Source organism: Idiotropiscis lumnitzeri, chromosome 2 (assembly GCF_059441095.1).
Source record: "Idiotropiscis lumnitzeri isolate Australia: NSW breed Sydney's pygmy pipehorse chromosome 2, RoL_Ilum_1.0, whole genome shotgun sequence".
NCBI classification, from domain to species: domain Eukaryota; kingdom Metazoa; phylum Chordata; class Actinopteri; order Syngnathiformes; family Syngnathidae; genus Idiotropiscis; species Idiotropiscis lumnitzeri.
This window is the reverse complement of record NC_142392.1, coordinates 2299225-2311121: the sequence shown is the minus strand read 5'-3', so window position 1 is coordinate 2311121 and position 11897 is coordinate 2299225. Positions and strand designations below refer to the sequence as shown.

At 46.7% G+C, this 11897-nt stretch overlaps 2 protein-coding genes and 1 long non-coding RNA gene across 5 annotated transcripts in view; 2 read left to right on the top strand and 1 right to left on the bottom strand.

Moving 5' to 3' along the window:
- The window catches only part of syt1a (synaptotagmin Ia), a 53446-nt gene extending 47760 nt beyond the window's left edge, over positions 1–5686 (top strand). For all 3 annotated transcript variants that reach the window (XM_088284547.1, XM_088284556.1, XM_088284565.1), the window contains 4 exons: positions 187–354; positions 1165–1282; positions 2211–2344; positions 2558–5686. In XM_088284547.1, the coding sequence (XP_088140673.1) occupies positions 187–354; positions 1165–1282; positions 2211–2344; positions 2558–2764 (627 nt within the window). In that variant the 3' untranslated portion in view covers positions 2765–5686. The remainder of the gene's footprint in view (positions 1–186; positions 355–1164; positions 1283–2210; positions 2345–2557) is intronic.
- Positions 5687–6502: 816 nt separating this feature from the next.
- Positions 6503–10314, top strand: cyb5r3 (cytochrome b5 reductase 3). Its single transcript, XM_088288762.1, has 9 exons — positions 6503–6706; positions 6952–7077; positions 7357–7429; positions 7501–7607; positions 7683–7812; positions 7976–8059; positions 8170–8255; positions 8324–8423; positions 8511–10314. Exons 1-9 carry the CDS (start codon positions 6686–6688, stop codon positions 8681–8683), a joined length of 900 nt encoding a protein of 299 aa, XP_088144888.1. The 5' UTR covers positions 6503–6685; the 3' UTR covers positions 8684–10314.
- LOC148341193 (uncharacterized) lies at positions 7907–11163 on the bottom strand. The gene is made up of 2 exons (XR_015842205.1): positions 10548–11163; positions 7907–9342 (listed from the first exon to the last, which is right to left on the bottom strand). It is a non-coding gene; the product is annotated as an uncharacterized LOC148341193 (long non-coding RNA).
- Between the last annotated feature and the right edge of the window lie 734 nt (positions 11164–11897).

Below are 11897 nucleotides of genomic sequence, written 5' to 3'. Positions count from 1 at the left end.
CCAGCTGGCGCATTAACGAGCTTCTGACAAAACAGATCACACGCCTGCGCCCGCGCCGTCATGGAGGCGAGGCTTTCGCTCACCGGCAAAGAAACTTTGTGCTCGCTGCCCCCGTTGGGCACCGCGTAGCGCCGCCTCTGGCTAGAAAACGCCACTGCACACATGCCGTTGGGATTTTGCGTTCAGGTTCCGTACGTGGAGCTGGGCGGGAAGACGCTGGTGATGACGGTGTACGACTTTGACCGCTTCTCCAAGCACGACGCCATCGGCGACATCAAGGTGCCCATGAACAAGGTGGACTTCAGCCACGTCACGGAGGAGTGGCGAGACCTGCAGAGCGCCGAGAAGGAGGAGGTGAGTGCGGCGCTTCCCCTTCAATTAATACCCAACGCCGCTTTGCCGGCTAACGGTTCAGGAGATTCAATTTTCACGCTAAATGTCATGGCGCAGCCTTGCACGTTGCCACGGCAACCGGCTTCTTAGCGCCGCCGTGGCTTCGTTTAAAGGTTAATTGCGACAGCGCGAGGTGACCGCCGTTTAAGTTTGAAGGCCGGCGCCTGGAAGCGTTTCCGCAACCTGAGGAAAAAAAAAAAAATTCCAGTTCTGATGTGCTCGTTTGTGGAACCGCGGCGGAATCAGAAAATCACTCGCCTGCCTCGTAGGGCCGAGGTTCCGGGTTCAAATCTCCACGGAGTTTGACTTCCAATTTCTCGGTTACGGCAACATGGCTTCTTAAAGCAATTAACTTCTTTCATTTCAATTAGCATGTTGCTCATGATCGCGTTTAATGGAGCCGAGCTTCAGCTTGTTAGTCAGACTTTTTTTTTTTTTTTTTTCGGGGGAAATGAAATGTTGTCAAATGAACGCCAATGTTTTTCTGTGGGCTTCGCTTCATCTCTATTACCGTTCTGCTCCGTGGGCGGCGCCATTAGCCGCTCAACAACGATGCACGCTTGATTTATGACGTCTACGCTTTTATTACAAATAGACAAAGTTGCCAGCTACAGCTCATTAAAAGACAATCAACGGCTTCGGATTTGCCTGACGGAGCGCGTGCTCATCATTCTTTACCGAGCGCCGTTTCCCATATTTTGCAGCACGCCACCAAACTAAAATGTGACCAAATATGTATTTACTCTTTTTTTTTTTTTTGCCCTCCCATAGCAAGAGAAACTGGGCGACATCTGCTTCTCCCTGCGCTACGTGCCCACCGCCGGAAAGCTCACTGTGGTGGTCCTGGAGGCCAAAAACCTGAAGAAGATGGACGTGGGCGGCCTGTCAGGTGAAAAAAAAAAAAAAAAAAAAGTCCACCGAAAATCCTCAAATGTTTCCTGGTTGCGTCCAACGCGCTCCAAATTGCACTCTGACTTGCGTGGATGAAATAATAGGCAGGTGTGTAATCACAATCATTAAGCCCCCTCGGCGCGGCGGAGGGGGACAAGTCGCGGATGGCGCGCCGGCCGCATCTATTGTTGTCCAGTTTAGCGCCGATGATTAGGCCCCGCGGACGGAGACGTGTGCATTAGCGTTAGCGCACGTGTAATCACTAATAATTCTCTGGGGGACTTCCTCTAAATGTGTCGACTGGCGCCAAGTCACCCTTGGAGGGGAGGCCTGACGTCAAAGTGCCTCGCCCACAAGGTTTCGCTTTGGCTGCAAAATTGCCACGTTACGAGTTGTGTAAGCTTTGACGTGTGTGTGTGGCAACGTGGTGTGTGTTTGTACGTGTGTGACGCCAGCGCACAAAAGCGAGCCGACAAGTCACCCGCAGGTGCACCGCGACCAATCCAAAGTGACGTGAGGGCAGGCGAGATGACAGGCGTTCTATTTTTAACACGCTCTGATGTTGATTGGGGCAAAGCCGCAAACTCTCGGCAAGCCGCACCATCGCCGCCTGCGATAATCCCGCGCCTCGCCACCCGTGCGTAAAATGTCGGCGATAACGCCTGCGCGTGTGGAGATGAGCTCCAGCGAGCGTGGCGCTCTCGCTCAGGTGTGTTTGAGGTCACAAACGATTTGACGGCAGATTGGCGCTTCAAGTGCTTGTCAAGTGGCTTGCGCGGAAAAGGACAAAAGGCGGCGAAATGGCGGCCTTCCTCGCAATTGCCGTTTAGCGAGCCGCCGCGTGAAAGGGGCTTTTGTCTCGATGGCCGCGCGTCACAGAAAACGCCCGCCCGCCATTTTGTAAAGGCGCGTGTGTTGCGCCGCAGATCCGTACGTGAAGATCCACCTGATGCAGAACGGCAAGCGTCTCAAGAAGAAGAAGACCACCATCAAGAAGAACACGCTCAACCCGTACTACAACGAGTCCTTCAGCTTCGAGGTCCCCTTCGAGCAAATCCAGGTACTCGCTTCGGGATTACAATATTTTACGATGACACTGTCCTGACGAAACGTCAAGATGTTGAAATTTTGCACTGTGAGAGAAAATAAGACAACACCTGCCGATATTTCATGACGACGCGTCGATACTGCAATTTATATTGCTTTTAGCACCATATCAAATATGTCCGTGGGCATTTTTTTTTAAACTCAGTTCTGGTGTGCGCGTTTGCAGAAGGTGCAGGTGGTGATCACGGTGCTGGACTACGACAAGATCGGCAAGAACGACGCCATCGGCAAAGTCTTCGTGGGCCTCAACAGCTCGGGCACGGAGCTGCGCCATTGGTCCGACATGCTGGCCAATCCCAGGAGACCCATCGCCCAGTGGCACGTGCTCAAGCCCGAGGAGGAGGTGGACGCGCAGCTCTCCACCAAGAAATAGGCACGACACCCCCCGCCCGCCCGTCGCCTCCTCCACGCTCCTGCATTCGTGTACAGCAGGGCGCCGGTGGGGAGGGGGGCAAAATAGGACCCGGGGGCCACACGAGTATTTGTCATTTATATTTATGCCGCAACTTTTTTGCTACAATTGGTCAAATCAAAATAAAAATGCAAAATGTGTGCAAAGTTTTTGCCACATATTTTCCTTCCATCCATTTTCACCCTGGACTGGTCGCCGTCCAATCACGGGGCCGCTCGAACCCGGAACTTCTCGAGTACGAGGTGGACGTGCTAAAGGCTAAGCTGATGTTCTGTTTGAATTGTTTTTTTTAAGAAATCAAAATGTGTCCCCTGGAGCAAATATTTCTGCCCCCCCCCCTCCCCCCTCTTCAATAGCCAGTCTGTGTAAATACCTCAGTGATAGCCACGACTCCTCCTCGCTTTCGCGCCGCATCCTCGTCATCAGGGTCTCTTTCTCGTCGCTTGGTCGTACCCCCCCCCCATCCCCCCTCCACCCCTGGCCTGGCCCCGCCCCTCCTTCTTTTAAGCAATATGATGTGTATAGCTGACAGCATAGCGCATGACTGACACACATGTACATAGTTGACGTCCGTCTGCCCGTCCGTCCGCACTGCCCAGTGCCACGCATTCCCACCTGACGTGTTTCTATGTTGTTCTTTCTGGATGTTTTTAATCAGATGTTCTATTTTAAACGCGTGTACATGGCGCACGTACGTGTGCGAGCGTGCGTGAGTGTGAACCAGAGCCAATATGATGCAACCCAGGATCTCTCAAGAATACTTCGTGATTGCATTCCATGTTAAGAAAATACATACGTGTATATTTAGTGTGTGTGCATATTTCTATGTCTGCCGTATTTTTATGTGCGTGCATATGCTCTCCGTGTGCTAGCCGACGTCCGGAAAAGGCCATGAACTGGTTATTCGAGGGGGGGGGGGGGTGCTTCAACAAGCACATGATTTCTTACGACTTTTTTCTACTTATTGGTCAATCCGAGGGTCCTCGCCTTTGCTCAACCGTTCGATGAATCTCGCATCCTTTTGCTCTCCGCCCCCGCTGAAGTCGAGCCGTCGTGATAAAAGCACCAAGTCGTCGCCGTTGTGTCCTTATCTCTTCACCTTTGGTTTTTTATTTATTTATTTATTTGCCTTATCGGCCGGCGTCCCTGCTCATTTTTTTTTTTTGGGGGGGGCGGTCCTTCAATTGCAGGAAACAAAAAAAGCGGCCTCAGGGTGACGCCGGTGCGTAAACACTGCCATGCGCCGAGAGGCCAAGCTCGCTTGCTACCCTCTCGCTTCGCACACAGTTCGGGAACAAAACCAGTCTTGGATTTCCGTTGCCTCTGCGAAGACGCCATTTTTTTCACTGCCAATCGTCGCGCCCATTTGCACTCTCGGATTTTGAGGTGGTTTCCCGGTTTGCGACAGAACAAGCTAGCGTCTAGCTTCTTTGCGCCACCCTCAGAAAGTTTATGGCCTCCCATCACGTTCTTTATGACATTTCTGACGCTGCGGGGCAGTTTTTCACTTTTGAAAAATCTCTCGGCAAACCACCAAACAAAAGTATATCTACTCTAATTACTGTGTGTGTATTGTGGGTCTGTTTAATTAAACCAAGCTATTACTCTGTTGTGTGAACGGCAACCGATGGCGACAAAGGTCAATCGCACCTTCTGCCATTGCGTGGACGCAAATTGAATTATTCCGCCTGTCACGATATGTCGCTGGCACACATATATTTGTAGTAAAGAATTGGATCATTTCAATGACCGCTTTCTGACGTTTCTATTGAATCTAGTGTCCGGGTGGTCAGGGGGACTTTTTAAGCGTTTTCTTCAGTGTTCGTGTGTGGTTAGCGTAGCGCCATTTGCGGAGAAGCGACGCCATCGCCATCATTCCGCGAGTGTCTCTCGCCAGACGCCCGCTTTGTGTATCACTGTGATGCCGTGCGTGTAGACATGTAGACTTAGCGCTAGTTTGTTCCGTAGTGACGTGGCCAATTTCCCGCCAAGAGAGGTTGTTGAGCACTGTGCAATACTCCCGCCTGCGTGTGTTCATTCCGTCACCCGTGAAAGGCAAAATACCGAGCGAGGAAGCGGCGACGACGTTCCCCGTTTGATTTGGTTTTCCTCTGGTGCGCATGCGTGTGTGTGTGCACAGTTCAGGGAGTTGTATACCAAACGAGCTCTCCAAATCTGTGTGCGTGTACATATTTACATAAAAAAAATGTATAGCTATAAGAAATATGATAATCTAATCTTTTATGTGTCGCCATCCTTTTCTATTGGAGGTTACCAATGTTGAATGTACAGTACGGACCGTGTTGGTGTTGATTAGATGTACTTTGCACTTTTATTTTGTATAAAAATAACCTTTTATCCCCTCCTTTTTGCGCCATTTTCAAGCTCCACCCCCACATGAAGAAAAAGAGCAGCAAATTTTAAAGAAAACATGTTGGAGCGGAAGGAGAGAATGTGCAAACCACATAGAAAACGGGCAGGAACGGGGGCGAATGGTAGGCAGGTGGCTGTGCAGGAAAACAAAAAACTCGACAAAATAAAAGCCATTCAACTGCACCGCCGCCGCGCCAAGCTCCACCTCTGATGATTCCCTGCACCAATCAGAGCAAAGCGGTGTAAAAAGTACGTGGAGAGCCTCGTTGCCTTTGCTGTGTTTCAAAATCTGCCTGCTTGACAATTTTGTGAGTTTTCTCCTCTGTGATCTCTTAAAATTGTATGTTCATTTTTTATTTTTTTTCCCACTGTGAGTGTGTGTGCGTGCGTGTGCGTGTGTGTGTGTTGTGATTCATGCTGTGGAGTTTTCTGACTGTTGTTCTGTAACTTCATAATATACAAATGATCAATCAATAAAAAAATATTTTATTTCCCTGTTGATATACAGAAGCTCCTCGTGTCCTCTTTCGTGTCATTTATCAGCACATGACACCACTGACCGCTACCTCATTTAAATCAAGAAACCGCACCATGTGTATCGTCTGCTGCCATCTAGCGGTCACAAGCAGAAATTCAAGGCTTGGCAGCTCATGGATCAATACTGCCATCTAGTGGCGGTAAAGCACAGCGCCACAGCTAAGTTTAAAGGACAACAATACAATACGACTTTATATAGCGCATTTCAAAATAGCTGGAGCTATAACAGCGCTTTCCATATGATGTAATATAAATTAGAACACAAAACAAGCAGTTGGTAGATGTACTTGATTAAAATTCTCACTTTTTTAATAAACGTGACGCTATCATAAATGAACTACAATAACATTTTACAATATTAAAAATAAAATATATAAATATATATATAGATAGATAGATAGAGCAAAACAGAGAAAATTGAGCTCAGACATGCGGAAGTGACGTAATAGTACTTTTTTCGCAAATTGTCTATATACTAATACAAATTCTCACTTTTAATTTAAGCGATATGTTGTGGAATCTTTCTGGAGAAATTGAGTTATGAATCGTTCGGAGAATAAGTATTCAGCAATCCACCCTCTGGTATGCGGAAGCCATGTTACAATAGACGGAAGTGACGTAAATCAAGTTGCCAGTATTGATGGCAAACAATATGGGTGTTACTGGAAAAAGTTTCGAAACACATCTAGACTACGCTCCCAAACCCAATCGTGTCATTGTGTACCATTTGGCAAATTATTTATATAAATAATATAGTAAGCGTGTGAAAGGGTGTTTTCTGACAATATAGGTGTTGTTGGCTGGTTGTGTTGCTTTTATTTTGAAAGAAAAAGCGGAATAATGCTTAGAGTCACATGTCAACCTGACCAACTCGCCTGTTGCAACCTGCAAGTGTTTGACAGCAAACGCCACAGCAGCTGCTTGCAGCACGCTAACATTAGTCATTAGAGTCCTCCAACCAAGTCGAAGAAAATGCTGTCCTACATCATCGGGGTGAGTACACTTCAACTAAATACCAACAAGAGTTAATCGCTGTGTCTCGGGGTTCGCTAACTTGCTCGCTTTTGAAGTGTAAATTGTGCTTGGGCAAGATGCCCAAACTCGCCCTCCGGAAAATGTGACTCACTCTCACCGCTATAGGAGTCCGTTAAACCGGGACAACGCCCCGCTCAGTTCCCTTGCACAGACAGTCTGTCAGTGTGAATGTCAATGCTAATGCTAAAGCTAATTTGTGTCAGGTAATCCGGAGTGGCTTTGATGGCCTGGTCAACCTGCTCTTCAGGCTCCTCTTCCCCCGGAGGAGGCCCGCCATCACCTTGGAGGACCCCAGCGTCAAGTATGCACTGCGGCTCATTGATAAGCAGGTCAGGCGTTTACCCACACACCCTCACTTGCAAAGGAAGATGTGGCATCATTGCAAGTACTTGTTACCTTGAAAAAGTAACACGGTTACTTGACTGATTACTTCCTTTGTACACTAACTTAGTTACTTTACAGATGAGTTGATTTGTAAAGTAACTAATTGTTCTGTTCCGCAGATACCGACAACCCTGCTTAACATAAAAATGACACCGCCGTGCAAAATGCATTATGACATTTTTCACGATATGACCCTCATGTGCTTCATTTTCAATTTAATCCAGATCGTGAGTCACGACACGCGGAAGTTCCGCTTCGCTCTGCCGTCCGGCGAACACGTCCTGGGTCTCCCTGTGGGTCAGTATGACATCCCCAGGTTCTTGATCCATCGAATTGATCATCCCAAATGCAACAATGTCGCCCCCCAGGGCAGCACATCTATTTGTCGGCCAAAATCGACGGCAAGCTGGTGGTGCGCCCGTACACGCCCACGTCCAGCGATGACGACAAAGGCTACGTGGACCTGGTCATCAAGGTGGGGCCATTCATTCAACTTTGACCTGATTTATTAGGATATGATTATTGATGTCCAATGTCCGTCCTGGCGCAGGTTTACTTCAAAAACGTCCATCCTAAATTCCCAGAAGGCGGCAAGATGAGTCAGTACCTGGAGAGTTTGCGCATCAACGACACCATCGACTTCAGAGGACCCAGCGGGCTTCTCGTCTACAAGGGCAAAGGTGACACAAGCGCCCCCTTAGCTCTTAAGACATTACTTACATGACATGAAGGTTATTATGATGGTTTTGAAATATGACAGATTCAAGTCAGACATCTAGAGAAGACATTTTTAATGATAAAAGGCTTTTTTTTTAAGATGACATGGCACATTTTCCTGTGCAGGTGTTTTTGCCATTCAGGCTGAGAAAAAGTCTCCAGCTGTGACCAAGACGGCCAAACACGTGGGCATGATCGCGGGCGGGACAGGTAAATGTCCAACTTGAATCACATGTGTAACCTCAAACATCTTCAATGTTGATGACATATTGAATATTGAGTCATATTTTTTAACGTGTCTCCCTTGAACATTCTATCAGGGATCACGCCCATGCTGCAGCTCATCACGGCCATCATGAAGGACCCGCAGGACCAGACGGTGTGCCACCTGCTCTTTGCCAACCAGGTCAGTCAACCCCCCCCCAAGCCGGTCAATCCTCATCCTCACGTCCTTCACGTATCGTCTCCCGCCAGACGGAGAAGGACATCCTGCTGAGGCCAGAGTTGGAAGAGATTCAAGTCAACAACCCCGAGCGCTTCAAGCTGTGGTTCACCGTGGACAAAGCGCCCGCCAGTATGTTCCTCGACCCGCGCACATAGATAGCCATGACGTGACGTGTTTTGTGTGACAACCCTGCTGACGTCTCATTTTGCGCGTTAGACTGGGAGTTCAGCGAGGGCTTCATCAGCGAGGCGATGGTGCGGGACCACCTTCCGCCGCCCTCCGACGACACCCTGGTGCTGATGTGCGGACCGCCGCCCATGATCCAGTTCGCCTGCAACCCCAACCTGGACAAGGTGGGCCACGCCGTCGAGCGCAGGTTCACCTTCTAGACGCTCAGTTGTGACCGTCGTACGTACTACATGTTGTATTTATATCATGTCACGCAGCTTGAGCGCTCACTCCAAAGATGGTGCCTTACATTTTTTTGTATTATGCAGATTGATGTGACGTGTTACGCTGCTTGTGTGGATGCAATGTCATTTTTCCACCTTTCTGCCACTTCGATTTTTCTATTCATAATCAACAATTCAACCATAAAAAATGAACACATGATTTATCATGCATGTCAGCACTTTAACGGAGGCCCCAGAAAGATCAGACATGTTGACACAAGTGTTGTCCAATTGTTTATTTCTGAATAAAATGTAATTATATGCAACACATGTTTGATAAAATAAGTCTTCTCCCGGAACAACTTTGCTGTCCGCATCTTTTCTTCTCGAGCTAACAGTCACACACGTGTCGTGTCTTCTTTCACGCATAAAATTTTTTATTTTTTTTAACGATAGCTAGCGATCTTCCAGTGACGTACGAGTGGCCCAAGTATCGCAATTATGCTCCTAAATTGTGTATACATAGATACATTTGAAAGACAAACAATGAGTTTAAAAATATTAAGTTACTCACTGAAAACAGAGCTGGTCGTCACCGGAAGATTTCCTCATTATTGAACCGGATGTATACCTTTCTTCTTCTTCTTCACCTTTTGCTGGATGTTAGACGCGAGAAACAAACAAAAAAGTTGTATACACCCGTTTACACTTTCATGTATCCATAGTTTGTTTGAAAAGTGTCCAATGTTTTGTAAAAGGCATCACTTTGAGACAAATGAAGCCCCATGAAGCAGTCAAGCCCTGCAGCAAAATGCTTAACACACGTAAGTGCTTCAAGATTATTCATTTCCTCGACTACGCCATCGTGTGGACAACAAATGTATAACATGCAAAAAAACTTAATGTTATCCACACCGCTTATCCTGTACATTAAATGTAATTTTGAAAATACAATAAGAAATGACATAATAGCGTTGAAGGGAAATACATGGATGTCACTGGATCGATGGGTATTATTAAACAAATGTATTTGTTTTTTTGTTAATCATCTATAGGCAAATAGACAAAACATAATATTATTTCAAGCCACTTTAACATTATGCAGTTAGAACAATTGGGCTTAACTTTTTTGGGGGCGGGGGTACGTAATGATCCAATTCAAATCAGTTGTTCAAATTAAATGCAAGCGTATTTGAAAGTTAAACACAACTAAACTACTGAGGCGGTGATTCTTTAACGTAGCATTAGAGTGTTGGTATTAAAATGTGAAACTGAATACATAAAACTCAACAGTACACACGAGAAAATCGCTTCTTACATCGTGAATTACTATCTCGTGTAGATGTGGAATAAAGTGCAAGCATAAAAGCATACCCGCGGTGGAATTTTATTCAATTTTAAGAATTGTTCCAGTAATATTTTACTTGATGCATCAGTCCGTCCAAAGCATACTGAATATGGGAAACGTCGACCCGTATTCGTTTTTGTCCACTAGATGGAGTCATGGGGCTAATGTTTTTTACATGCTGGGGCTTTCTGTTTGTGACCTGCTTATATAAACTTTTAGTGTACTGTATACATAATTGTAGTTCTTTGCTCGTTGGCCATAATAAACAAATTATGGTTGCTTTGATGTTTTGTGTATATCCAGCAGGGAATACCAGCTTCAACCGTGCTCTCCATCCGAAATGTAAAAGGCAAACTGAGGCTTTAAAACCTCCTAAATGAGCGTGGAAAAGTACTGTAATGGGAATCACGAATGTTTGCCTTTGCACGAGCACTAAACAGGAAATAAGAGCCAGTCAGTCGCGAGTGCGCATGCCCGAGCCTCCGCCCAGCCGTGCACGAGCAACGCACTCACAAAAGACGTCGGCGCCATCTTGTTTCTCGTCGACGATCGGGCTTGAATAAAAATAACAAGGGAAATATCCTCTTAAGACGCCCAATACGGCTAATCCAATTCCAGTTAGACGCAAATAAAACGTAGTGGCGTCGACTGGTTCCCAAGTAACATGAAGGGGAAGAGTTTGTTATAGATGCGCGCCGCTGCGACATTTGTGGCTAATGGCGCCTGGATGACTCTCCGGCTGCGCCCCTCTCCCCTCACAGCTCAGAGCCCGCCCACTAAATACTAACCGCATGATGTCATCGCAATCAAAATGTCTTCAACTAAAAAAAACTGCATGTTTTACTTGGATTCGTATGGAATAACGGTCATTTACACGCCAGTCGCCGTGTAAAAAACAGACAAAAAACGCGACGGTTCATTCACAAGTTTTATCCTCCATTTGCTCCTGTGGTCTTCCCCGAGCACCTCCGCCTTGACGCAGCCGACTTTTTAAGCCGCTCCTCGGTCATCTTTGCGCCGGGTTAAAGAGATAGCAATGTGACAAAAAAAAGAGAAAAGAAAAAAGGCTCTGCTTTGCAGCGCTTCTGAAAAGCAGCCGATGCGGTGAGGCGAGTGCGCATGCGCGAGGAGCTGCGCTTTAGGTGTGCGGGGGAAGGGAGTGCGCTGCATGGAAACGATGAGGACATCCTCGCCAACGTTGTGATGTCAAAGGGAATTCTACATAGGTTTGACGCAACGTAATATACATGTTGTATACAACACCACATTCCATATGCAGCGTGCGCGTCAGATTATGCAGGTTTATCAAAGAAATAACAAAACAGAACATTTGGGATGTTTTTCGCTGTATATGTTCAATAATATTTGCAGTTTTGCATCTCCTATTCTATATCTACCCATTTTGAATTGCACTCGTCCTCATTCGGGTCATAATGAATGCGCCCCCACACACACAAATTGTCAAATACTAAGTATATCAACAAAACACAGTTTTGGAACACGCGTCTGTGTCAAAGTGTGCTTGGGTGTACAAACTCGACCTCAGGAATGTGTAAATGTTAAAGGACACATAAGATATTGTACTCAATGTTAATTTGTGTCTAGTTGCAACTTTAAAAACAAATAATTAAAAAAAAACTAACGTACACCTACCTCCACCCCAGATAAGCGGCAGATAATGGATGGATGGACACCTACCTTGCCCCCCCCCCTCCTCCCCCATTTAAACACGCGCGTGTGTAGGGTTACATAAGAACAGAGCTGTCTTGCTGCCTTGGTTTAGAGGTTTTGGCACCGATGCTCTTCATTCAGACATCCAACATATTGTCAATAAATACTAGTAACTAAAATGAGATAAAAAAA